The sequence below is a fragment of the Hippichthys cyanospilos genome, chromosome 15, assembly GCF_059441005.1.
Source record: "Hippichthys cyanospilos isolate Australia breed blue-spotted pipefish chromosome 15, RoL_Hcya_1.0, whole genome shotgun sequence".
NCBI lineage: Eukaryota > Metazoa > Chordata > Actinopteri > Syngnathiformes > Syngnathidae > Hippichthys > Hippichthys cyanospilos.
The window spans coordinates 4,310,200-4,337,500 of record NC_142383.1 but is presented as its reverse complement, the minus strand read 5'-3'; the positions used below and the strand labels follow the sequence as shown (position 1 = coordinate 4,337,500).

The 27,301-nt window shown below is 38.7% G+C and overlaps 1 protein-coding gene across 6 annotated transcripts in view; it reads left to right on the top strand.

The window, feature by feature from the left end:
* The window catches only part of tjp2a (tight junction protein 2a (zona occludens 2)), a 43,426-nt gene that overhangs the window by 14,271 nt on the left and 1,854 nt on the right, over window positions 1-27,301 (top strand). For 3 of the 6 annotated variants that reach the window (XM_088434333.1, XM_088434338.1, XM_088434337.1), the window contains 23 exons: window positions 95-148; window positions 6,877-7,001; window positions 9,112-9,214; window positions 10,315-11,080; window positions 12,334-12,437; window positions 14,627-14,780; window positions 15,909-16,020; window positions 16,369-16,499; window positions 16,601-16,679; window positions 16,791-16,941; window positions 17,202-17,310; window positions 18,753-18,972; window positions 19,135-19,322; window positions 19,428-19,523; window positions 19,612-19,691; window positions 19,763-19,973; window positions 20,449-20,549; window positions 22,328-22,552; window positions 22,658-22,762; window positions 24,359-24,562; window positions 24,767-24,781; window positions 24,978-25,055; window positions 27,154-27,239. In XM_088434333.1, coding sequence (XP_088290459.1) covers window positions 95-148; window positions 6,877-7,001; window positions 9,112-9,214; window positions 10,315-11,080; window positions 12,334-12,437; window positions 14,627-14,780; window positions 15,909-16,020; window positions 16,369-16,499; window positions 16,601-16,679; window positions 16,791-16,941; window positions 17,202-17,310; window positions 18,753-18,972; window positions 19,135-19,322; window positions 19,428-19,523; window positions 19,612-19,691; window positions 19,763-19,973; window positions 20,449-20,549; window positions 22,328-22,552; window positions 22,658-22,762; window positions 24,359-24,562; window positions 24,767-24,781; window positions 24,978-25,055; window positions 27,154-27,239 — 3,497 coding nt within the window. The remainder of the gene's footprint in view (window positions 1-94; window positions 149-6,876; window positions 7,002-9,111; window positions 9,215-10,314; window positions 11,081-12,333; window positions 12,438-14,626; window positions 14,781-15,908; window positions 16,021-16,368; window positions 16,500-16,600; window positions 16,680-16,790; window positions 16,942-17,201; window positions 17,311-18,752; window positions 18,973-19,134; window positions 19,323-19,427; window positions 19,524-19,611; window positions 19,692-19,762; window positions 19,974-20,448; window positions 20,550-22,327; window positions 22,553-22,657; window positions 22,763-24,358; window positions 24,563-24,766; window positions 24,782-24,977; window positions 25,056-27,153; window positions 27,240-27,301) is intronic. The other 3 variants (XM_088434335.1, XM_088434334.1, XM_088434336.1) reach the window with 3 other exon arrangements.

Sequence of the window (27,301 nt, the reverse complement as noted above, 5' to 3'; positions counted from 1 at the left end):
AATGAATTGCCCTTGTCATTATATCACATATTTCATTATTAAACAGTACAGTGACATAAAATCACTGATGGTAATCTTGTTTTCCTCTTTCTAGAACCCTGTTATGGAGGAGACGGTCTGGGAGCAGTACACAGTGACCCTACAGAGGGTGAGTTCATCACTATTTCATCTCATTGTTTTTATTTACATTGAGAGACAGACTGCTGCTGCCTATTGGGATTTTCAGAGAACGTAAAACTTAAAACTGGCATGCTGCTGCACCCTCCGTTTATGTAACAGGCATATATTTTAATCAGGCTGTTAGTCAGTATGCAAGCATTCATTTTCTATACAGCTTGTTCTCATCCAGAGACACTGGTGAGCCAGTGCCTATTCAGGCTGAGTTCGAGCAAAAGGCTGGCTACTACTTGGATTGGTCGCCAGTCAATTGCAGAGCACATACAGATAATCAGTCATTCATCTTCACTGACAATATTAAGCAAGAGTGGAGAGATATTTTTACAAACAGGCAGTTGCCACGTGCCGCTCCAACATCTTCAGTGCTGCAGTTTCGATTCCTTACACCTTGGCCAAACTCACCATTGTCCTTTAAACTTAATCCGAGCAGAGACTCTATACTCCCTCAGTTCCAACCTTATTGGATCTGTTTTTTTCTCTTCGTTAATGTACTAATTGCTGTAGTCTGTTGACCAATGTTTCCTCTAATTTTTTGCTTCACATAAACTCCCTAAGGGTCCCTCGGACCACAGTGAGCAACATCAGACATCCACACGGTAACCACACTAGTATCAAACCAAATCTGAGAACATGATAAATTACATGATGCATGTTACAAAAATTTAAAACCACCTATACTGTATATCAAAACAGATTAGATAGAGATTTGTAGCAGAAATAAATTGAGCCAGTTTGGGGCAATCAGTTATGGATTAGGGATTTTGTCACTTTTTATGTTGTGTCCATGCTTTTTATGAAGTGTCCTTGTTCATGGATATTCCAGCCTAACCATATCTGACAGCGTACCCATCACTGTTGCAAAAGAGGAATGGGTTTAGAGATTATCCCTGATTCAAGCAAACCTCCACCTTTAACTCCTCTGTCACACCTACAATACCCCTCACTACTGTTCTGTTACTTCCGTATACTGTATGTCCTGTACTATTCAACCATAGCTCTCTACTCGTCCAGACTTCATGCACATTCAGTCTTCATTTCAGGATGCATTGCTCTTGCTCATTTATAGTTCCCACATTCACACAGATACAGGGACAAAACAAAAAAAACAACCCTCTCATTATTCTTTAAAGTTCCATGCAGGGAGGCAATTCCAAAATAGTTTTTAAAATAAAATCGCCAGATTTATTTTAGGTATTATTTTGAATTCATATTCATCTTGCTGGGACCGGAAAAGGCCCTAGGCAGCTGGATCTGGCCAACTGGCCCCATAGTACCCAGTTCTGATTTAGACTTCGGATAACCAATCTTTCTCCAAAGAAAATCCACACAGAAAAATCTAAACCAGGATAGTGAAATAAATGTTTTCTCTTTCCTAAATTACTCTCAAACAAAATGGACAAAGAACAAAGTGATTTTAAATCTGTTTATTTTTCTTTAAAAATATGTAGTGATTACTCCCTTCACCACCATCTTTTTCATTGTTTTCATTTCCATTATTATGAGGGTGGGTAAAAGGTATGACACCAGAGGTTTCGATTTAATTACCATTCAGTAACAAAAATAGTAATCTCTTTCCAGCTTTTTAATGACAAAGGGTTTTAACACTGCGAATTTCATTTTTTTCCTACAAAATGCAGTCATGCATTTACATGTGTCATTGTTCATCTTCGAAATAGTCATGTATGTTTCTTAGATTTGGAGTGGTAAAATTCATCCATGATGTAAATGGGGCTGAGGGAATCTTTGCAAGGGGGTAGGGATATCTGTGCTGTTTAAATGACAAATTATAGACAGTGCAAACATTCTATTTTTAAACAAGCAGTGAGCATCTGACTCAAACTTATGTCCCTTAGGATTTTGTGTAAGTGTTCAAGAGACCCAATATTTCCTTTTTTTTTTTTTTTCTTTTGTACCGCCTACTGAAAAATAGTGTTTTTTTTTTTTTTTTTTTAAGCGGCCGTATCAAGAGAGTTCAACTATTTGGAGACTTTAACCATGTTACAATGTTTATTTCTCACCCTATACATCCCTAAAATGTTATTTCCCTTTTTGCTTATTTGGCACTCTCAGTACCAGCACCGCCCAAGCAGATATACATGATTTGCAAGAGGCCTGATACAATAGCAAGCCCTCATACCACCCGTGCAAAGAATAAATACATGATGTCCTTATCCACTTCTTTCTTTCCTTATGGTTCCATAGATGAGGAGGTTAGATTTTGCACTGAGTCGGCCAAGTAAACAGCAACATTTCTTTTATTAGTTGGAACATTTTTCTGCAGAAAATACCGATGTGGCAAAAATTTGTGTTTGGGAGCACACAGCCATACAGCGTCAGTAGTAAATACAGTGGGTCCCCGTGTTACGAACTTAATCCGTTCAGCGGCTACGCTTGTAACTCGAACTGCCCGTAAGGCGGGCAATTCAAACCTATGTTAATTAGTGAATGCGTTCAACGCGTGCAAAAACCTTAGGTAGAAACATCACGACTTCATACACATATTAAAAATTAGTAACATAATCTACTGTACAGTTAAATTAAATTACATAAATATACAAAGGAAAAATGACATTTACCTTTGGAGCGACGTGACTTGAGCTGGGTGGAGGCGGAGGGGAGCAGAGACCAACCCGCAGAATTTATTGATTTATTTTCTTAAACGAGAACATATCACCGGCGATTTCCTTCTCTTTAATCCATATTAGGAGAAGCCTCTCCATTTTGTTGTTGACCGCGGTCCATCCCCCGGCAAGGAAAGTCTTGCCCTTAGAAGATTGCCGAGCGGTTACGGCCATACTCACGAGCAAGGTTAACTATGCGTGCGCCTCCTTCTTATTTTTTTTTTTTTTTATTATCTCCTGCTTGGTTTCTATTGTCATCATCCTTTTACTTCTTCCTTTACCGCCACTAGCAATTTTAGAAGCCATGTCTAACAAATAAAGTTTGCAGTCTTCACAACATTCCGTCCTTCTGTTTTTGACTCATTTTCTCTCCTTCCTTCCATCTCGACCAGCTGTGCCATCAAGCTAGATGAAGGCGTTCGATCAATAGCATATCGGCATCTCCGTGACTGACACCGTGACTGAAACAGTGACTGTGACATTGTAAGAGCAATAGCATATCAGCAATAAGGTAACATGCGTAAGCAGGTGATTTTGTTGCTGTAGTGAAGCGCAATCAATTGTACGGACAAATTGACCGGCAACGCAAGCAAGAATCTTGGGTAAAACCATCACGATGTTATGCACTTATTAAAAATAAAATAAAAAAAAATAACTGATAAAGTTTTCAAAGTCTTCACAACATTCCTTCCTTCCGTTTTTCACTCATTTTCCCTCCTTCCTTCCATCCCGACCAGCTGTGCCATCAAGCTAGATAAGGGCGTTCGGCCAATAGCATATCGGCATTCCTCTGACTGACGTGACGCCGGCCAATAGCATATGTGGATCTCTATGAGTGAGACCGGGACTGTGACCTTAATCGACCAATAGCATATCGGCATCTCCGTGACTGACTCCGTGACTGACACCGTGACTGAGACAGTGACTGTGACATTATAAGAGCAATAGCGTTCAGCGGTGACGTGACAAGCGAGATCATTTGTATATGTTGTTGCATCAAAGCGAAATTGATTGTACGAACACGATGACCAGCATGCCAGATTGTTCGTAAGACGAAAGGTTTGTGCGTATGAGGGGGACAAAAAATGCCGCGGTCCACACTCGTTGATTATCTCCAGCATTGTTTCCATATAAATCATCTTCTTACTTCTCTTTTTAACATCACTAGCAATCTTGGGGCCTATGGCTAACCCATTCAAGTTTGAATCAAGCAGTAAAATGCACTATAATAAATACAGTATTGTAACCACTCACGATAGAAACAAGATTTTTCGTTCCGCCATTTTGAAACGAGTGAGGCCGACCAATAGCAGACCACTATCTTTGTGAGGAGACGTCGACCAATAACAGACTACCATTGTAGTGACACATTGCATGGAAGCAGTTTGATGGCAAAAGTAAATAACTGCAATTATCTAAAAATGCCAGCAGTTTGATGGCAATAGTAAATAACTGCAATTATATAAAAATGCCAGCAGATGGAGGCAAAACAACACATATACAGACAACCCCCTAGGTTCGTGACAGTTGTTTTTGTCGCAAAGCTGGGAAAATACCATAAAGACGCTGTAGCACAGGGTCCACTGTATTTGTTTCCCATTCGACCTATTTGAAAAGAGGAACTGCTCTTAGTGACTGCAGTCTCTTGAGACAGTTTTGTATTTTGTCAGTAAGGTGAGGCAGCCACACATTCAGAGGTGCGGCTTCAGTAAAAAAAAAGACTTTTCACTTCCTGGTTAGAAAATTTGGTACCACAAAAATCATATGTGCCAATTGTAATATGTATGCACATATTGTGGAAAGTTTAAAATATCATGATATGGGCCTTTTCAAAGACAACAATAGTGCTGTGTGTTACAAACAGTTTTAGATCCCTATTTAAATAAATTGATATCCTGATATGCAGTAAAAAAAAAAAAAAAATATATATATATATATATATATATATAATACACCAAGCATTACATGGATCACCATCGGCTTCAGTACCACTATTTGCTACCACTGTCTGCAAGTTTGCTAATTGTGGCAAACTACTGGGGTCAAAGTGGCTAACGTTATCATATGCTACTTTCATGGACTGTTTTATGTGATTTTGCACGATATAGGCTGCAAGCAGTCTATCAAGCTAAAGTGTGGGTAAACAAATAGAACCTTTCCCCCCTTTCAAACAAAGTCATCCGTTTGGAAAGTTATGAACTTTTGAAAATGACCAAACGACAGAGTTGATCATTTTTTCAAATATTCTAGTTATTTTATACTTAAGTACCCATATTTCAGTTAAAACTTTGTGTTCAATCAGAAAGAATTCATGGTTATGTTTATTGGTGAGCAAAACCTGTGTTGCTCCCTGAAAGTTTGTTTTGATTTTATTATTTATTTAGCATGGTACAGTAAATGTTTGTTATTACAACAAAAGCTGTATTATGTTTTCTTTTTAAATAATGCTGTTTTTGTAATATAGAAAAATGGCAAATCCCAAAACTATTATAAAATGATATTTATTGTAGAGCTGTAATTTCATTACTGTGATACCGCAATACCTTGATATTTTTGCTCAAGGTTATCATACCATTAGAAACGGATATCGTTCCATGCCTACTTGCCACAAAGTCAGATTGTTATTTATTGTTTGACATGAGCTGCGAGAGCAGAGCAATGAGTGGAGCTTAGTTAATCGAATTGATGAGCCCTTTGTCTTGTGCCACTGTTCATCGTGGACAGAAAAGGCTTAGTGGCTTGGAGGGAAAAAAAAAGTCCTCTACAATGTTCGTTTGACCTCCAGCTTTCAACTCATCCACTGCCATCTGTCACCCACTGCTCCTACACCTACTTTAATTCTCTTGTACCATGTGTTAAGTACCGCTTAGTCTCTTTGGGTCAGCCCATGCAAGAGGTGTGGATGTGTGAATTCTTTACAAAATACAAGTGGCAAAAGTAAATGGTACTGTTTCGTTCAGCTATGTTGAGTGAAATGAAGTAGATATTGTATCTTTTAATGATTGTCTATTCCATTAGTGCAGAGAAAGATTACATCGAAAACATGCTGGATAAATGCCCTCTAAGACCGGAGTTGGTGACCCTTGGTCCAGATGTGTGTGTGTTTTGTTTTTTTTTCTCAAAAGTTTTTGGTCACAAGCTGCACTCTCACCCAGCAACATTCACAGGCAAAACAGATACGTTTTTATAATCTTAAAGAAACGATAAGTTTAAAATAAAATGCCTCATTAAAGGCATGGCAATGTTCACTGTTTCAGATCTAAAATTTTGAATTGAAAGATTCGATACCAGAAGTTGCAGAAATTTGCTGGAAGGTGGCAGCTGCCACCCTTTGCCACCTATAAAACCGCCTATTGTGCGTACCCTCATGACCAATGCGTAGTGGTTTATCGGGCACAGATTATACCCAAACACACCACACACACACATGCACACCAATCTATCTTACTAATATTTAAATGTAGCGTACTTATGTAATACAGAGAGAAGTCGTCTTCTTCATTTTGTGTTTGTCTCAACACTTCCACCCTCCCACTGTCAGCATTGGCCATCTGCTCAAGATAGAGGGAATTGAATGAACTCAGTGATTTTTATGTACAGATGGAAGGGATAAAGCGAAAGGGTTTGTCAAATCTCTGAACTGATCTCATCAGCGCAATCTGGAACAGTGGCAGGTAGACTGTTTGAAAGCCACACCACAGTGAAAGGCCTTCAACTATTTGATCACACCTTTTGGACAAGTTTTACTTGATCTTTACATTTGGTGACATTGTAAATCTCCAGATAATCAAGACTTTTAATCACAGATGCACGGAACACATTTTCAGTGAAGACAACAGCTCTGAATTGCATATGTGACTACAGTCCTCATAGATGTAATTGCATGGCCAAAAATCCCTTTTAAATGCTATCACAATGACATACAGCGACAATAACACAGTGAGAGCTGACACAGTCCAAGGATTACAGAACAGCTTTTTCACTCACACTGACTCACGCACGCACACACAACCACATACGCAAGTAGAATATATTCAACCTCTGCCAGATTATCATGTTTAATTTTCTTATTTTTCAGGATCCTAAAATGGGCTTTGGCATTGCTGTATCGGGAGGGCGAGACAACCCAAATGAGGAGAGTGGGGAGACATCCATTGTGGTCTCTGACGTCCTGCAGGGAGGACCAGCTGATGGCCTGTTGTTGTGTGTATTCCTATTTCCTACCTTTGTAACATGTTGCACTCCTAGTTACTGGCGGGCGGTTCTAACATGGTTCAAGTGGCACATTTCGAATGTGAGTCATGACAATCCAAAGACAAAACAATGAATTAAATCATTAGATTGGAGTTAGGCAAGCACCAAATGCCCGATGTTACAGTAGATTCTCAATATGATTATTGTAAACAAAAATATTGCGGTATTAAAATTAGGGCTTTAAAATCAGCTTCTTGGGTGAACACAGTCTATTTTTAAACAGTGTTGAAGATTTGGTGCGAAAGAAAAGCGGATTATCTTAAATTTAAATAAACAAATGTTAACATTCTTCTATTTTAATACGGTATTTCTGGGTAACTCACTGGTGAACTATTTGTGTCCTATTCATGAATTAAAATAAAATATCCTACTCATGTAGTCCCTCAGGCTAACTCATAGCCCCATCACCAACTAACCAACTCAACAGAGCAAAAGGGCCTCACTGTTTGCATAGCATTTCTTTCATCCTTCCTCATCTTCTGTGTTTAACTGCTCAACTTTTCCTTACCTTCAAAGAGGCATCTAGTTTACTCAACTCTGTAACTCTTTAAGCATATTGTGCTCGGTTACGAAATCCCCTTAAAATTTCAAAGAGATCATTACCGAGCGATGATAGCTTTAGCAGTTATTGAAACCTTGACTTTTCAAAATCATGGTTATCCACCAGTAAAAACAGTAATTGAACCATGCCTAGTACCAAATCTCAATTAATATTAGATATGTATCAGATATTTATCAATGTATTTTCAGTGGATCCCTCGTATTTGTAGTTCCGTACTTATCAATTCAATTGTCTGATTGTTTTTATTTTTTTCTACCCATCTGCTTGGTTGCTGGTACCACCGCTCATCTTTCCTATCTCATTTCCTGTTTGCTTACAGTATTTTTTTCATGGCAATCAAAATGACTGTCAGTTACTGAATTTGCAGATTTTGCTCTATATCCAGCCCGAATAGCGGTGCTCTCTATACCGACTGAGAGTCCTCTCTACAGTGTCAACAGACAGATTGCATACTGTGTACCCTGTCAATGCAAGTCTGACATCAAAATATGCTAATTAGTGTGTACATTATACACACCCGCAAGCCCAAGCAACTCAAATACATTAAAGCACCCGCTGTAAATCTAAATTAGAAATTGGAAGTTGGCACTTAGGCCTGCTGTGTAATGGCAGGGTTTGAAAAGTTGCCACAGCCATTAGGCACCAGCGTTTTCTGCAAGGGGAAATTATGCCTGGCTGGTTGTAGGTTCATCAGTCTTCCAATAGCTGATTTATTCATAACTAAAAGCTGCCCAAATGATAGTCGAATTACAAACATGGTGGCACAGATTTTACTGTTGTTTATACACTAACTGCCTACTCTCTGGATTCCAAATGTGGTCTTTGTCATCAGTCAAGGGCATTATTGATTGTCACAAAAACAATCTATCAGTGCGACCCACATACTCACTTCGAGACAAAAATCAGATGGTTCACAGCAGGAACAACAAGCACAGCCCTGCTGAATCTCCCATTGTATCGCATTGATGAGTAATATTTTTGAACAGCATTTGCTTATACTCAACTTCGCTTCCTTGTTCATCATTCTTGTGTTGTTGTTATTAACTCTTTTAGTGTCAAGCGTTCTCGGAAAAGGAAACCTCAAGAGAGCTAATATATTTAGCATTTTCGCTCATTTTTCAAGGCCTACAAAATATTGTGTGTTATATCCATGTAAATATGGGTGCTGTCATATGCAAGATTGATATCCATTCCTTACTTTGAATTTTATGTGGGTAATATCTGTATTGTATGTGTGGAAACACTTCCATCCAATGGTTACAGTTATCACTACAGTGCTCAATTGGCTTATATTAGGTAAGCATTTGTCAAGGGTGTCAGCTACCCTTCATAAAGAAATGAGAATTGTATTATTTATCATTGTTATAACTATTTTAAAAGATGAGAAATCTATTCCATGGCACTGAAAGAGTTAATGTTGACTCCGAGCTTAAGCAGCTGTGCTACTGAAATACCTATATTTTGTGATTAAGACATACGTTTCATGTGCCTGTTTAGTGAGAATGACAGAGTGGTGCAGGTGAACGCCATTCCAATGGATGGGGTCATTCATTCCTTCGCTGTCCAAACCCTCAGAAAGTGTGGAAAAGTTGCAAAAATCGTAAGTTAAGCATTTTTTTAATGACTAATATTTTCTGTATTGATTATCTGAACTTATAATTTTACATCTATATATTAAATAGTTTGTGAATTGTGGATAATTTACAAATCAAATCACTCCATTTTAGACTGAGTTTAGTATACGACCAATCCATATTCAAACTAAGGAGAATAGTGATGCAATCAGAGCAAAGCTTATGTCTATATTGCATATTAATTGGAAACCCAGTTTGTCTCATTTGCAAGGCATTTGGGAACTACCATAGCTTGAAAAACAAAGATCAGTGCTACAAAGACTGCATCTAACATCTACTGTATACAAAAACTAGAACACCAGTCCAGGCAGGGCCTTTCCTTCTTCAAAATAAAACAGTATTAAAAATGATATCAATGGCATTCATAACCAAAATTATGACTGTAGTTTTATCACAATTAAACAAAGATTAGCAAGTACTTTACACATAGATTAGGGTGTCCAAACCAAGTCCTTAAGGGCTGCTATCCTGCATGTTTTTGATATTTTGATAATCCATGCAAGACCCTGCAAAAAATACTTGATTTAGTGGTGTGTGTGTGTGTGTGTGTGTGTGTGTGTGTATGTATGTGTATATATGTATGTGTATATATGTATGTGTATATATGTATGTATATATGTATGTATATATATATATATATATATATATATATATATATATATATATATATATATACTAAATCAAGTATTTTTTGCAGGGTCTTGCATGGATTATCACCACTACTAGGTGGTGTGCCAACTATGGTTCATGTCGTTTTAGCTTCACTGAATTGGAGAAGCTAAAAGCCTACTTGCTCTAAAATGCTAAATACATGAGTAACTACAGTGTTACATATTCATTTTGAAACAATCATTTCCTAAGTGTCTGAAATTAGATTATTATAGTTTTTTAGATTAGGTTATAGTTTATCAGTCAACGTCATACCTTTTTTCTCCCATCGTGGATGTAATACCCATTCCTGATCCATTAATATGTGACTGTAACATTTTCAAACAGCATGTTTGGTTGTTCAAGCAAAAAGCCGTACTTATACTTACTGTTTGAAACTTTTTATTTGAACTAACAGACGGTCAAGAGACCAAGAAAGGTTCCTGTAAATGTCCTGAATCGCCCTGCATCACCTGATGATAGAGTTTTCAACAATGATTACAATGAAGACTACAATTATGACCCAGATCGTCGCAGCGTGTACAGTAACAGGCAGGACCACAGCCTGGAGAGGGAGCAAGGTGGCTATATGGATTCTGGCTACCAAACCCGTGAGCGTGATTATGACAGGAACTATGACCGACGCGAACGAGGCAGGAGTGCAGAAAGAGACCGGAGCCCCGACCAGCCATACAGGAGAGATGCTAGCAGAGGTCGTACCCTGGACAGAGACCGTAGCCCTGATCGCCATCACAGCGCACTAAACCGTGACTACAGCCCAGACAGAAGGTACCGCAGCGAGCGCACGTTGGACCGAGACCACAGTCCTGATCGGCGCTACCGCAGTGAGCGAGCCCTCGACCGTGACTATAGCCCAGACCGACGTTATCGTAGTGACCGTGCGTTAGACCGCACAAACAGCCCCGACCAGCGCCATAGACGGGACAGTCAAAGCCCGGGACGCAATCATGGACGTAACCACAGTTTTGAGCGAGGACGAGAACGACATCCCAGCGACTCAAGGAAGTATGATGAGCCTCTTAAAAGAGGTGGTAGCAGGGACCGGCTGGAGCGTTCACCCTCACCCGCGGCAATGCCCATCCCTATGCCACGTCCTGCTCGAGAATTGGAGCCACTTGAGAAACCACTGAATGTTCTCTTGCTGAAGAACCGGCCTAATGAAGGTGAGCCAAACAGATGCCTTGTTTAGTTATATACTTAGTTTATATACTGAAATATATTTAGTTTATATACTGAACTCTACTATACTGTATACTAGGCATGGGACGATATCAGATTGTTAAGGTATGATCACGCTGAGCAAAAATATCATGGTATCGCGTTATCACGGTCTTGAAATTACAGCTCCAAAACAGAATTTTAAAATCTCTTTTGGTAAATTGTCATTCTTCTTTGTTGTTACATATCCATTTTCCTACAGTAAAAAAAAGCATACAACTTTGTTACCATTCTAAATTCTTATAAATATAGATTTGAAATATATAAATCAAAACAAACCTTTAGTGAGCAGCACGGTTTTGCTCAACAATAAACTCATACATTAATTCTTTGATTGAACACGTGCAGTTTTAATTTAAACATGCACACTTAGTATTAAATAACTATAGTATTTAAGAAAAAAATAAATCAATCATTCAACTACTATGTTTATTAATTATTAGTACAATGTGGATTCTATCATTTTACATTGACTATATCCCCCACACGTGCACACACAAACAAGGTCCCTATGTTATGGCAAGGGGAGGAGATTATGCAACGGTAACTTGCGATTGTTATGTGCTGCGTAGTACGGCATTTAGAACGTCACTTTTTTGTCAAGTAACCGTCCGAGACTGCAACTGGAATACTATTTTAGATGGCTAGTGGTGACCAATGTTAATGTTGAAAAACACCAGTTGTCGCTTTGAACGGCACTTTTTACACTTGACTGGTGTTCCTAATGCTGTTGGTTCATGTTAATGTTCCAAATGCCGTGTGGCATTCTTCAAAATCAACATTGATCGCTGCTAGGCTCTCAGTGCTGCCTTTTTTTGCGGTTAGGCCCAAAAAGCATAAATCTAAATGCATACTGCATAACTCAAAACAAACGCGGATTATCTTTGTATGATCTCATCCGCTTGCCATATTACTCGCTCGCTTGCTGTAGCTCGTAGCTCACTCATAATGTCGCTTGCTCCTTTTCAAAAGCCGAAGTCTGGGAAGCAGTGGCTTACTTGCATTGGTACTAAAGTCAACAAACCAATAAAAAGGCGACGTGATTGGCTGCTGCAGCAGAGGGTAGACAACGCAGCTGGGAAAAAACTTACTGGTTTTGACAGACTTGGACAGTTTTAACCATGATATATTGCCAATCCAGTTATCATCCCATGTCTAATGTATAATCAACAAAGAGACCTGTTATTTTGTGCTCCAGAGTATGGCCTTCGTCTGGGCAGTCAACTTTTTATCAAAGAGATGACCAGCACAGGGCTTGCCAGCAGAGATGGAAACCTGCAAGAAGGAGATATAATTCTCAAGGTGCCAAAGCATTTCTCCAATATCAAAAATCAGCAAAGCAAAGCACTGATGTCCCCCCCTCCACCTCCATTTTGGGCCACCACTACTAGGTGGTGTGCCAAAAAAATCAATTCACATAAGAATCTGGTTTCTCATCTACTATAATTAAAATCCATTTAATATGTCCCTAAATCAATATTATGTATAAATACAAATTGATCCACTTACTTTCGGCATCCATACTACGTACGCCATGACATCACCTTGAAAGAAACCAGTTTGTGTTTTGGCTTGATTTACAAATGTTACACATTAGCTAGCTAGCAAATTAGCACTTTTCTCCGTGGTTTCATAGATGGTCTGGGGGTGAATCTCTGCTGACATCAGTTGATCCGTATCGAAATCCTCTCATTTGACGAATCTGGCTCAGCTTCGCTGAATTCACCATCAGATGATGTTGAATCTTTTAAATTACGGCGAAAACCATGCCCCAGCTTTCAAAGCTGTTGAGGCATGCATTTGTTGCCTATTTTTCCACCACTTCTTCACAATTTACTCCATCAGCCTTTCGTACATTGCCTGACTTTTTTTTTTCATTTTGTCATTCTCTCGAGGTCCCTTCTCCTCCTCTCTAGTCGGCAGCAGTTATACATTGCTTTTCTTTGTGGTCAGGCAGGTCACATCATGTAGCCAGCAAGAACAACGATGCCATCAAATGGTCACAGTTAATCACTACAGTGATCAATGGCGTTACGTTAAAAGGAGCGCTGGCCACAGGTGTCATTTATCCAATTAAAAAAAAAAAAAAAATACATAGTTGACAAGAATTCTTGTCGCTGGCACACTACCTAAGTATATAACATGATGAGAATTGTCTCATGAGATGAGAATTGTCGTCCATGGCACCTTAATATTTAAAATTAAATGTGAAAACATTCCATCACACTTTTTATTTGTCCACCAATGTCTTTTCTAGATTTTAGAGGGGGATCAGATGATTCTAAGGGCTTATTTCATGGTGCCTTGTAAAAAGTCATTACTATCTGTATCCTAATTCAAAGCAATAGACAAAATATAATGCCTTCATCTAATTTTTATGACACAATGCAATTCCGTAGGTATCGACTGTACTGTGCTATAGAAACAGTGCCTTATTGAACAGACGTGATCAGGAACAAGAATGTGAACTCCTATTTACTCAAATTCAACATCAAGTGTTTGAAGTGTGTTACAAAGTAACTTGTAACTATTTACATATAATTGTGTTTCCCATGGGGCAATTTTGATGGACAAATTGACCTTTTGACGTTGTGGCAAATCTGTGAAATATTTACCTTGCCAGTCCCTGTTTCAAATCACCATTGACAATATGGCGAGTCACAAGAGCACTTGTAATTTCTTCCTGTGCCAGAGTAGTGCTCTGCTATCATAGTTTGAAATGATACGTAGTGTTATGTATGTAAAAATGCCCATCTGTATAACCCTGTTGGTTTTATAATGTTGTTTTGATGTGTGGGTTCTGTATTGTTTTAATGGTGCCCCTACTCAAGCCTTGAAGCTCCGCTGCTCTCGTGTCACCAGCTTGAGAGACTGGGCCACTACACAACAGAGTGAAGTTTTACGAACATACACTCACGCAGTAAAAGCTTGCATTCTTTACATTGAGTTAACACTCTCTAGGCTTGCATTCAAGGGTTTCACTTTCTAGGTGTGACAAGAAATTTTTCTCAGTGCAACTGTTACACTAGCTTTCATTTTGCCGACTGCAAAATATGTCAAGAATTTTTAATGGAGTATAGAAATAGCACAAGTAGGTCATGGAGCAACATCTAGAATACAGTACCACCTCTGACTGCAATGTCATTGTTCCTTTTGATTAAAAGTCTTGCCGAAAAGATTGAAACGAAGTATGATGATGACTTTTCTCAAGCATTTGGTTGTAGATTACACACACTCACACCTGTTACAACTGCGTTGCTTAATAGTCAGTTAGAGAACTTGACTGGCCTGCCAGCATTCCACCCCTGTCTCCATTTGAAAAACGTGTGGCGGATAATGTTCCAAATCATTTTGACCATTGATTATCTTATCTCTGAAGTCTGTTTGATTGAGAATGATTTGCATGTCATCATGTTCTTTTTTTAATAGAACATCTAAACCATTGAAAATGCAGTTTGTAGTAATTGTGTCCATCTCATTTCCAATGTCAGATCAATGGAACAGCGACTGAAAACCTGTCTCTCAGCGACGCAGGGAAGCTGATTGAGAAGTCTCGTGGCAAACTGCAACTCGTGGTGCAGAGAGACAGGCAGCAAGTGCTGATCCGCGTTCCCCCGATGGTCGACAGCGACTCTGAGCTTGATGGTGAGAGATACTTGAAACTGAAAAGCAGCAGATCCTATCCAGTGTAGAGCAAACGTGGCTATTGTCGCTCTAGAAACCCCTAACATATCAGCTACATGAGAATCAAATGTGGAAATGTTGCATCTTTTGATGTTTTGTGTTTGTCTATTAATCTTGTTTTTCATCATTGAATAAAAGTTTTACTTTCACATCAGTTTATAGTATTCTTTACCTTCAGTTTCACAAAGCAAAACACACTATGACTAACCAAGGAATCCATGCAATTCTCATCATAGCTCTACCTTGGAGAGAATTCTCTCTTATACCTAGTCGAAATGTCACGTGACCTCAAATTGCGCTATGATTGGTCCAATCCAACCTAGATAAGTGGTGTGAATGGATGTTTTTGCTCAGCAAACATCTGCAGGGAGGGTGGAATAGCCAGAGGACATGTGACCCACTTTGTCTGTTTTTGGGACTGTGTGTGTGTGTGTGTGTGTGTGTGTGTGTGTGTGTGTGTGTGTGTGTGTGTGCGTGTGCGTGTGTGTGCGTGTGTGTGTGTGTGTGTGTTTTGCGTATGTGAAGGTTCTCACCCGCCTTTGGCAGGGTGAACTAATCCACCTCTATAATCCTGCTATCGGATATGACAGAATTTCATCATGTGAGGGTTCACACCATACCGGCCATGTGGCTTCCTGATTTGACAATCAGTAGGGGCTTATTGTGTGTGTGAGTGTGTTTGACTGCTGTAGTTGCATCTAGTTGCAACTACACACATACACCTTATGTGTGTATTTTTTATACTAAAAACAAATTACTTTAAGTGCATCCACTGACACTGTTTTTGTACCCCTTTGTTAATCTCTGAAATACAATCAGATGTTGGTTTGTTCTACATTTGTGCTAACGTGATCGTTAAACACCTTGTTTGAATAATGGATGTCGTTGGTGAGCTTCTTAGACTCAACCTTGAACAAGTTAAGAGCATTTTATTTTTGTCATGACATTTCACTAATTCAATTTTTTTTTTTTTCAAATGACTGTCATCAAATAATTAAGGCAACACCAAATAACTTCTTTGACCGGCATACGTTTCTCAGCATCCAATTGCCCTAGAGTTGTCAAGTTTTGTATGCCTTTATGTTTCAGATATTTCTGAGATAGAGTCATATCGCTCCTACTCCCCACAAGATGAAAGACGAGGCCATCATTCAGATCTATCTTCCCACTCCTCCAATGAACGGCTCAGAGAGAAGCCAAGGTTCAGTATGTCAGTCAGAGCATTAGGTTCATGATCTGCATACTATTACATGTGACTACTACAAAAAAGTTTGGTATTGACCAATATAATAATATACCTAGCTCTTTCGAAATCAGTACATTTTAAAAGATTGCAAAAGAGATGAGGCTACTATCTCTAAGAAGTCTGAATTTATATGAGTGATTTTCTGAATATAGCAGAAAATTTAATTTATGTGCATACATTGATGTTTGGAGTTTGGAGACCATGTGCCTAATTGCTATGATTGAGTTTTATTGATTATTATTAATATGGTCTGTGTGTTTGTAAAGCAGTATGGCCAATAACTAGAACTTTCTTTGGCACTAGAGAGGATCCACCTAATAGGCTGGCTAAAATGGGTGCTATGCCAACCCCTTTCAAAGCTGTTGATCGAACTGTGGAAGACACACCTCCAATGCCTCCTGAGAGGGAAGAGTCAAGGCCACAAACCCCACCAAGTAAACTTTTTTTTTTGTATTTTCCACGAATCAAAAATGTAATTTACACACATCAGTTATGTGAATCATGTATGTGCTATTGTTGTGCTTTTGCACTGAAGAAATTGCAGTTGGGCCAAAGCTTCACGCTCCTCCGAAAGTTCCACTTAAGCCAAGCATAGAAGACCAGGAAGTATATGGGTCAGTAGTATGTCAAATATTCTTGATATTTTGGTAACTGCCATTCATAATTCTCATGTTTCACCTGATAACAATTACATTTGATCATCATTTTTGGTTTTCATCTTCTAGGCCAAACACATTGATGGTCCGTTTTCAGAAAGGTGACAGCGTGGGAATGAGGCTTGCAGGTGGCAATGATGTTGGTATCTTTATTGCGGGAGTTCAGGAAGACAGTGCAGCTGAACAGGAAGGTCTTCGTACTGGGGATCAGCTTGTGAAGGTGAGATTTCCTTTTTCCTACTTTCAAAAAAGACAGATTACTCAATAGGGGAAGATTCAGACTGTTTCTATAAATAGATACAAACAAAACATTAATATTAAAAGAACCAACTATGACTCATTGTTGAAATGGTAAAACCTTACACAGCAACATTTAACTCAAGTTCAATTATAAGGTCATTAAGCTCATAATAAATGAATTGCTTCATAAATCAAGTGTGTTAACTGCAGTTCTTGTTTTGATCTTGCGATTTGTTTTAGGTGAACAACATGGACTTTAGGGGTATGGTACGGGAGGATGCTGTCCTTTATCTCCTGGAGATTCCCAAAGGAGAAGATGTGACCATTCTTGCACAACGCAAACCAGAAGGTATTATTGTGTGAAATATTTTGGAATAGGCTGATATTTTAGTTATTAAGTAAGCCTTAAAGGTCCAAAACTAGGTACTAGTCCTACTGTATTTTTGCATCTTCCATAGTAAAATATATGCACATACAGCATAGGTGTCAAACTGCAGTCCTCAAAGGCTGGCGACTGTGATATAGAGAAAATTACATTTGTCACATTGGGGATTTAATTTCTTATTAAATGTGAGTTTTATGATCCTGACATTTCTAACCAGGGAGTAAAACTTCTTTTTGTCGGGCTGTGCTCCTCACCGTGTGACTGCCCCTGTCATTCAATGCCGCTGGCCACAAAACATCTATCCAGCCATCATCTTGACCGCTTATCCACAGGCCTTTTACTGACATGAAAATGCAAAACAGGGTCTATAAATTCCCCTCACTGACACGCAATCCTTATATCAAATCAGTCCCTGTGGGTACCCATTACGTATTCATAACAACAGTTCTGCTGCCAGGTCACTGACTTGGAATGTTTGGCTGTGTGTTCCCAAAGACGCATTTTCACCACTTTGACATTTTCTACAGTAAAACATTGTGACTAATAAATGAAATGTTGCAGTATACTTGGCTGACTTGCAATCTTGAAAATCCTGTCAACTCTGTCACCAAAATGAGACTAATAAATGTGGATAAGGTAGGCATGTATTTACGCTTTCACAAACGGTGCAGGGGGGAGGTGCTGGGGAGAAGTTTGGTTTTGTGATAAGATTTTTTCAAGTCATGTTTATCTGGTCAGGTTGGGGCCAGTGTGAGAGCGCAGAATAAGCAAGAGTGCTTAGAAATGCATCCATGAAGGAAAATAACATTTTGAGGGTGTTTGAAAAATCAACGTTGTAAAATGTAAAAGCTTCATAAGGTTGACTTTTCATGATAGGGTCCCTATCATGTCGGAGGACATAAAGCCACACTATCTATTGTGTTTATTTTAGCTATAGTCCCAATACTCTTCACAATAAAAATATTTAGGAGGATTAAAAAGTGTCACAAAAAAGGATTTTAAACATAAAAGTAATAATAAAGCATAAATGGACAATGATAACACACTTACTGGCAGAGCTGGGTCAAAATAGTGGAAAAGGTATGTTTTCTTTTTTATTATTTATTTAAATTAAAAAATTATAATAAATTAAAAAAAAAATTGCTGTTGCGTTTGAAACATCTACAAAGAGACAGGCCCCTAAATTGGGGGCATGATAGGAGAAGGCTCTACAACTAACGAAGGGATAATGACATGGAAAAAAAGATACCAGATAATTACTGAGAAAAGAAGCTGTTCAATAATCAAACCCTGTAGTACTTGACATGTTTGGAACAATGTGGATTTTATTTAATGACAATTTATGTGTACTTGCTGGATAAGCCCCAAAATGACACAATTTTCCCAATTTGCTTTTTTTTTTCCAGTCTACAAAGAGATTTTAGCATCTGGCAGAGGTGACTCATTCTTCATTAGGACCCACTTTGAGTATGAAAAAGAAGTTCCTCAGAGCCTTCCTTTCACAAGAGGAGAAATTTTCAAAGTTACTGACACACTCTATGATGGCAAACTGGGCAACTGGTTGGCAATCCGAACAAACAAAGAAAACCAGTTGCTAGAGAAGGGCATCATTCCCAATAAAAGCAGGTTTGTATAGCCTTGTGGAAGCAGGTAAAAATGTCATTTTTCATTCTCTTTGGAGCAGATGCCCCGACTTAAAGCTCAATTTCATCATGTTTCAGCTGGAAAGATTTCACATTTTTAGTAAAAATTGAATCTCGCTTAAAGTGCTTTTATTTTCCATCACAGAGCAGAGCAAATGGCGAACGTCCAGAATGCTGCTCGAGCCGCATCAGGTAATGACAGAGGAGACTTCTGGAGACTTCGAGGACAACGAGCAGCTAAGAAGAAAGATCTTCGCAAGAGTCGAGAGGATCTGAGTGCAGCGCCAGTTGCCACACGATTCCCAGCTTATGAGAGAGTTGTCCTGCGTGAAGGTGACCTCACACTGGCCTTGATTTAAACAAGTGCAATGTAGTAGCTTCCTGGTAGGATTCTTGAATTGTTTCTTGAATGACAAGTGGCTATTATTTGTTTTTCAGCTGGCTTCAAGAGACCTGTGGTCATTTTTGGGCCCATTTCTGATGCCGTGAATGAAAAATTGGCGAATGACATGCCAAATGAGTTCATCATTGCTAGTAAGTGTTTTCGTTTTGTATTTTAGAATGACACAGTTAGGGACACCCCATTTCGCTCTGTGAATGCTGTGATCTTTCCTTGTTCAAGAAACTGAGCCAAAGGATGCAGGAAGTGAGAAATCATCCGGAGTTGTGAGACTGAACACAATTCGTCAAATTATTGAACAGGTATGGTTTTCCACATAATGCATCTTATTAGTGTTGACTCACCTTGTAACATTGTAATCTTCTCTCTCAAGAACGCTCACGCGCTGCTGGATGTGACTCCCAAAGCGGTTGACACCTTGAACTACACCCAGTGGTATCCCATTGTCATTTTCCTGAATCCAGACAGCAAGCAGGGCATCAAGACCATGCGGAACCGTCTCTTGCCAGGATCCAGCCGCAGTGCACGCAAACTATATGAGCAAGCTGTCAAGCTGAGAAAGACATGTTCACACCTTTTCACTGGTATGTTTTGTCACTGAACTGCTCACTGTTTTAAAGTGTTTAAAATGATTGGAGTTGCATCACTGTAAACAATGCTGGACTTGGCTTTATATTATATGCTAAAACATAACATGCACAGCAAAGGTGGCATAAATACACTCACCAGCATCCAGTACACCCTATAGAAAGATTACTACACGGATTAACCTTACCATAAGGTTAAATCAAAATGCATAAAGTGCATTTTCAGAATGAAACAGAAATATTCACATTGTTTAAGCATTTCCGCATTTTGTCATCTTGCGGCCTCATTCCAAATTTTATTAAATTATTCTTTTACCTCAAAATTCTACGTGCAATATCCCATTGATGGACTCAGAATAAAAGCCATTTAACCGATGAATTCACTTGTGAAGTGGAAGCGTTACTATTCTAGAGAACAGACCGTAATTTATTTTGTTCATTTTAAAGCATGTTTCTTTTCATTTTCGTACAGACACAATTGACCTCAACTCAGCCAACGATGCATGGTATGGCAGTGTGAAAGACTCAGTTCGGGAGCAGCAAGACAGGGCTGTATGGGTGTGCGAGGGCAAGGTAAGTTCAACAACATTTTTTCCCAAGCAACCAACTGCTGTCTATATTTCATTTCCTGTTTCTTTGTCTCATAACCTTACATGAGGGTTTATAAAACAAGGGGTCATTTAGGAAACTAGAACAGTCTGGATGAACCTCATGGCTTGCAGAATTAATTTTGACATCATTCTACAAAACAGTAGTTTGAATAATTTTGATAAGAAGTTATTGGTGTATAATGAAAAATGTACCTTTTGTAAAATGTTACAGTGAATCTTTACACAGCAAATCACGAGTTAATATTAACTAAATTGTCTTAATGTTTGTGCGATGTTTTAAGACAAGTAATACAATAGATCGTATCTTGTGGAGTCTATGCATTTTTAATATATTTTAAAAGGGTTCTGACATACAAGCACCCAGTCCAATCTCATTAGCCATGTTGAGTGACTCCTAATTTACAAACCTCAGGGCATGCTATGTTATGAAAGAAATGCTTCCTCTTCCATCCACTATGCAGGAAGTAACAGTACACTGCTTGTTTTTCTCACGAGACCAATTGTTAATGTATGCTAAACTGAGTGGATGACAGTTCACCGAACATTTGACTTGTTTTATTCAACAAATAAAAAATTACTAGTTTCTTTTATTTACTTATTTCAAACATGAGGCAAAAGTAAGATTACTATACACAAATGAAAAGGAAAAAAAAAACAGTTTAAAAACGATATAAGGAAATAAGGAAAAAAATTCAAGCTTCAGACATGAGGGTGTTTGAATCTCATGGGGTGTTTAGTTATTTATTTTTATTTTTTTATTTTTTATTTATTTATTTGCCTTTATTTTGTTGTTTTGATTATGTTGGGTTTTTTTTCATTTATTCTAACATTCAGGTACCCTATCTTTGTATGTTTGTTAAATGTGTCTGTGGTCATGTATTTATTGAATTTCCCCCGTGTCCCCCCGACGACGGCTAAGGGACGAAACAGGAACAGATAGCACTTCACACTTTTTTTCTCATATGCGAACTGGTTGTGATAACTGACAGCGCATTTACAAATAATATAAACATTTTTAACCCAAAGCGTACAGGTCCATGTCAGCCAAAGCGAGAGCCTTTTATTTTGAAGGTGACGTGCGCCGCAGTAATATTCTGGCAACTTTGTCCACAAATATGCCACTTTCACTGAACGTGAGCCGTTTGTTTCCCTTAAAGGGGATCTTTCTTTTGTTCATTGTACACTGATCAATCATGTCATCGCTTCATCTACAGTACGTTAAAAAACCGGCTAATTGCTAGTGGCTACAGAACTATTGTACTGTGCGAATCAAGCTGGCTGAAACACATAACAATTGAAAACTGAATATTGGAAATATAAGTATTGGAAATATAAGTATAAAAATTCAAGCCCTTTCCAAAAAACTCCATGTTTTGTTTTTATTTTTAAACGAGTTGTCCCAACGCTTATCCTATTTTTGTTTTTAAAGTACACATTGAAAATATAGACCTAAATTTATTTTTACATTTTTTTTCAAGAAATAAATGTAAAATGAACGGACATACACAAACATTAGTAGTCTTCCAGCACAAAAAGGTTGAGAACTGCAAATAGACACCACAAACTGGGAGCAACACATTACTTTTGTCAAATGAAACTCCTCAATTCTCTTGGCTATTTGTAAAATATTTTTTGCAAATATTAAAAGATAGTTTGCAAGATAAATGTGCAAAAAGTTTAATTTTGAATTGTCAAATGACGAATGCAGGTGTTCTACTGTATATGACTCCCTGTTCGCAGTTGGATGGTTCAGAGGAGGATCTAGATCTCCATGACGACCGAATGTCCTACTTGTCGGCAATGAGCGCAGACTACCTAAGCATGGACAGCCGCCTGACCAGCGACTATGACGACACAGCTGATGAGGGCGGGGCTTACACAGATAATGAGCTGGACGAACCAATGGACGAGCCCCAACCTGTCTCGGCCATCAGTCGGTCGTCAGAGCCTGTGCTGCCTGACGAGGTGAGCGGACTACAAACTTAACACGCATCCTGTTTGGTACCTCAATGTACAGAGAACCCTGTCAACCCTTTTGTGTCACGTGTGGTCGTGCGTCTTTGTGTGTAGAAACCCCACCCTGAACCCCGGAATCGTAGGAGAAGGTCAGGCAGCAGAGAGAGGCAAAATAGAGAGCCCAGTCCTCCCCCTGCTTTTGTCCCTGAACCGCCGAAGGTGAGCGCACTGAACCGTTGGCAAACAATGAAAACATTTATACAGAAATACTGAAAGGAATAAAATATTTTTCAACATAGTCCCCATTAAGGGTTCAGCACTCACTCCAACAGCACTAAAGCACTTTTTCCCAGCGGACAAGAACTCATTCTTTTGTTTAGGACATTCATCAATGCTTCTTTCACACAGTGCTTGACATTTTTCATACACCCCTCGTTAGTTTTTTCTCACCTTTATTCTATAATGAAAATTAAGCCATTTCAAATTCCATTCAAAATTAAATAGTTGTTTTTTTTACTTGGAATAAAAAAGATGTGTGATACAAAAGCAAGAAGTGTAAAGCATAGATAGTCCAGATCCCTCCCATTTGAAGAAGAGTTAATTGATCATCGGTACAACAATGAGATGTAGATTAATAATCTACAATCTTATTCACAAATCAATATGACATGTGAATGTTTTGATTCACATAATTTGACAATGTCTACATTTTAAAATGCATATGTCAATATTGCACATCATGCTGTTCTCTATCAAGGAGCATAACAACAAAATAGGAGCCTGGTCTAGTAAATTGCCATTACATTTTACGGTTAAATGAGAATTGATTTTTAAACAGCTCTTATTTCAGGACTATTTACTGGTAACGTGTTCACTTTATTTTACCATTGAAAGGCTTCAAATAGTAGGTGGCTACTTATGGGGACATTGACAAATTGGAACAGTCACAGGCAAAGAAGTATATGCCTCACAACAAAAGAAAATAATATATTTGTTCATGTGAATTTAACAGTTTCGAAAAGGTAAAATTTCACATAAAAAGGTCTCTCTGAAAATTCAACCCAAAGCTAAACATCCCCGTTTTTTTTGTTTGTAGTGTATTTGTAGTAATATAAAATAATAATAATAATAATAGATTATGAATAAATCATTCATTCATCCCTATTTGATATCTCTTGTTCTCAACCGGGTCATTTGGTACACTTTGGATTGGTCCCCATCCAAACAAAACACACAAAGACAGACAGCCATTCAAACCTCTGGATAAAGTTGCCATTTTATCTTTATTTTAATATAGGGGTTTTGCAAAAAAAAAAAAAAAAAAACTTCACGCTTTTGTCTACTATAATCTCTGTGCAAGGTGTCAAATGTGACGGTTGTACAAAACTACATTAAAATGACTTCAAAAACAGCTGTTATAAAATCACAATATAAACGTATACAGAAAAAGACTTTCTAAACAGCATGCAGGAACCGCATATTGTATAAGCGAAAAAGATATGTCACTTGTCATTCTGTCTTCTAACTTGATTGTGTGTTTGTTTTTTTAAGTTAGTTTAGTCTGAACCTTTCATGTCAGTTTTCGCCATTGAAGAAGAAGCAAAACCACTGGCGTAACAGTCAGGAACCTTGCTAACCACCCAGGCCACTGTGCTGCTCTGAAGAATCATTAAGTGACAATTTGTGTTTTTAATTAATAATGTCAATAATGATCAAATATCAAAAATATCCCTCCAAAACGCTCACGAGTGCATCAGAGACCTTATCCGAACTCAGAAGTTTTCAGAAAACCTCACTGGCTGTGTTCCGCCACAGGTGCGTGCTCAGACTCGGACTGACTCATCGCGCAGCTATGACTCACACTCCAGCAGCACCATCAGCAGCGACGCAGTGGGTGGGAGTAAGCCGCTGCCCCCTCCGGTGGCCCTGAAGCCCACCATGGCCCGCCTCAACCAGATGACGGACGAGCAGAGCTCAGAGAAGGAGGAGGACCCTGCCAACAAATCCTTCCTGGGCAAGGTTGTTATTACTCACATAGTTTCAGTCATCATCTATTTTTAGACCTCCAGCTTCCTGATGAATATTCCGCAGATGTTACTGACTTGTCCAATTTGTTAAGCCCTTTGCTTTGTCTAATTGGCTTTGCTGCTTGGTTGCTTACGTTGATGCCTCTTCATTCCGCTGTTTTCTCCTACCACTTTCTTGGCTTCTTATGTGACACAGCAAAAGGGGGATCAGGTAATTAAATGTCTGTGTTCAATCATGATTTCAAAATGAGGCATTTGTGGTGTCCACCTTCTTCTTCTTTCATTCCACGAGTCCTCGTTTAAAATTAAATGTTTCATCTATATGTGAGATTTACGTGGATATCATGACATGATGTGGCACAGAAACTGTCGAAAAAGAACTGCTACAACATTTTGTTTCTCCGCAGATTAAAGCCTTTGAGAAGATGGACCACTTGGCTCGAGCTCAAAGGATCCTTGAACTGCAGGAGGCAGAAAATGCTCGGGTAGGTGTTGCTTACTGTCCAGCACCTAAAAATAAATAAATAATAAGATCACCCACAAATATTTTATTGACCCATCTTCAATCACAGCACCCATTTGGGTTACAACTATTTGGTCAAAGGTTTACACAATGTCGCATCTTTTATTTCTAACCAGATTGGGTTTTGTTTTAAAAATCTTGTTTTGATGATTTGGCAGTGAAAACACTATATAGTCCAGCAACTCGCCAAAGATTCCAAGGCTGGATTAACCAATGCATTAACAAACAAAAAAAAAAACAAAGAAACAAAACAGAACCTTTTATTATTGCTAATAGTAACACATATTTGGGGAAAATAAATGTGCGTGTGTGTGCGCGTGCGTGTGTGTGTGTGTGTGTGTGTGTGTGTGTGTGTGTGTGTGTGTGTGTGTAAAGAGAAAGGACCTTAAAGTTGAGTCCCATATTTCTCTGAGTACAAGTCAACCTCCTCTTTTTATACTTCAATTTGGGTGAATTTTACAAGCACGCGATTATAAGTCTACCTCCGACTTTAATCATAACATGGCTGTCCAATTATAACACACGGTGTGTCTTATCAAAATGATGAAACTTTGGGACTCTTAGACACATATCTTCATTGTATATCAAATAACATACTGTTGTGGTTACGAGGTGAAGGGGTTGGGGCAGAAATGAGACATGAGGCAAATGCGTAGACTAAAATGCAGAAGCTAATGAGGGATTTTCCATAATTTTTCTGTACGCGTCGACTTTGTGCATAAGTAGACCCAAAACGCGAGTATAAGTCTCCCCCCTGACTTTAATGGTTTTAGTTTTAATTAAAACACATGGTGTGTGTTCTTAAAATGTCGAAATTACGGGACTTTTAGACGCATTTCTTCATCGTCTATCAAATAACATACTGTTGCGGTTATTGGGGGAGGGATGGGGCGGAATTGAGACAAGTGTGCGTCAATGTACGCAAGCGCTTAGGCGCAATTGCTGAAACTAATGTTGCAACAATAAAACGATTTGAAGTTTCAATGCTTTATTCAATGCTTAATATTCAGCTGTGTAAAAAAAAAAAAAAAAAAAAAGCATCAAAACTTCAAATCGTTTTATTGTTACGTACATTGACTCACACTTGTCTCATCATAGAAAAGCCCTAAAAGTCATCATCACTATCTGACACACCAAATAGCTCATCCTTTCTCCTAGTCATTTGTTTAAACACCCTCGTTACCCTTTCTTGGGTAGTCATCTTCAGACCCATCCAACTTGTTTGAAATGGAGGCCTTCGGATAGGATTTGCTCATCATCTTACTCGGGCTGTTCTTTACCCGAGTGACGACTGTTGCGAGATCGAAGCGTGGAAGGTTGCCCTTCGCTGTTTCCTCCCCCACCTGCCGACATCCACGCCGGCTTATTCAAGCGCACATCCAAGGGCTGAAAGAGACAAAGTCGAGCTGTGTTTTCCATTTTATCATGCGTCAAAGTCCGCCGGAAAAATTATCCACGCAGCTTCGTTGGTGACAAGAAAGAAGTAATAGGCGGGACTTGACGAAAGTGCATTTTTTTTGACTGTCCAAACGCTCTAAAACGGATGCATACTATATCGAATTAGAGGTATATATAATCATCTTAAGCCTTGTAAATGACATGGTAGTACTTATTTCACCTTCATATTAATGTTATTAACAGATAATTGTAAAAAAAAATGTCTGTTTTGAGTTATGTGGTTATAAGTCCACCCTCCTAATATGGGGTTTGAAAATGAGGGGAAAAAAAACCTCGACTTGTATTCAGAGAGTAACTCTTGAAATGATGTACGCATATATGTATATACGTGTGTGTGTGTGTGTGTGTGTTGTGTGTGTGTGTGTATATATATATATATATATATATATATATATATATATATATATATATATATATAGGGTTAGGGACTTCACAACATTCATATTGTTGGACTGAGCACATTGTTGTAACTGAGATGGTTTTTACTGTAAAAAAAACTTGACTCTTGTCACCTCGATGACTTCTTGGTGTTGTTAGCTAGTTGCCCCCCCCCCCTTAAAGTCATTGTGACATAACTGGGCCTTGTTCTTTTTTCTCTGCAGTTGGAAATCGCCCAGAAGCACCCGGACATCTATGCAATCCCAGTCAAACCGCCCAAACCCAATCTCAACCGTCCTCAGCCTATAGGGTGAGAGCATCGCTTCCATTGTCAGAAATAAGTAGCCTCCGCGTGTCCGACAAAGCCGAAGA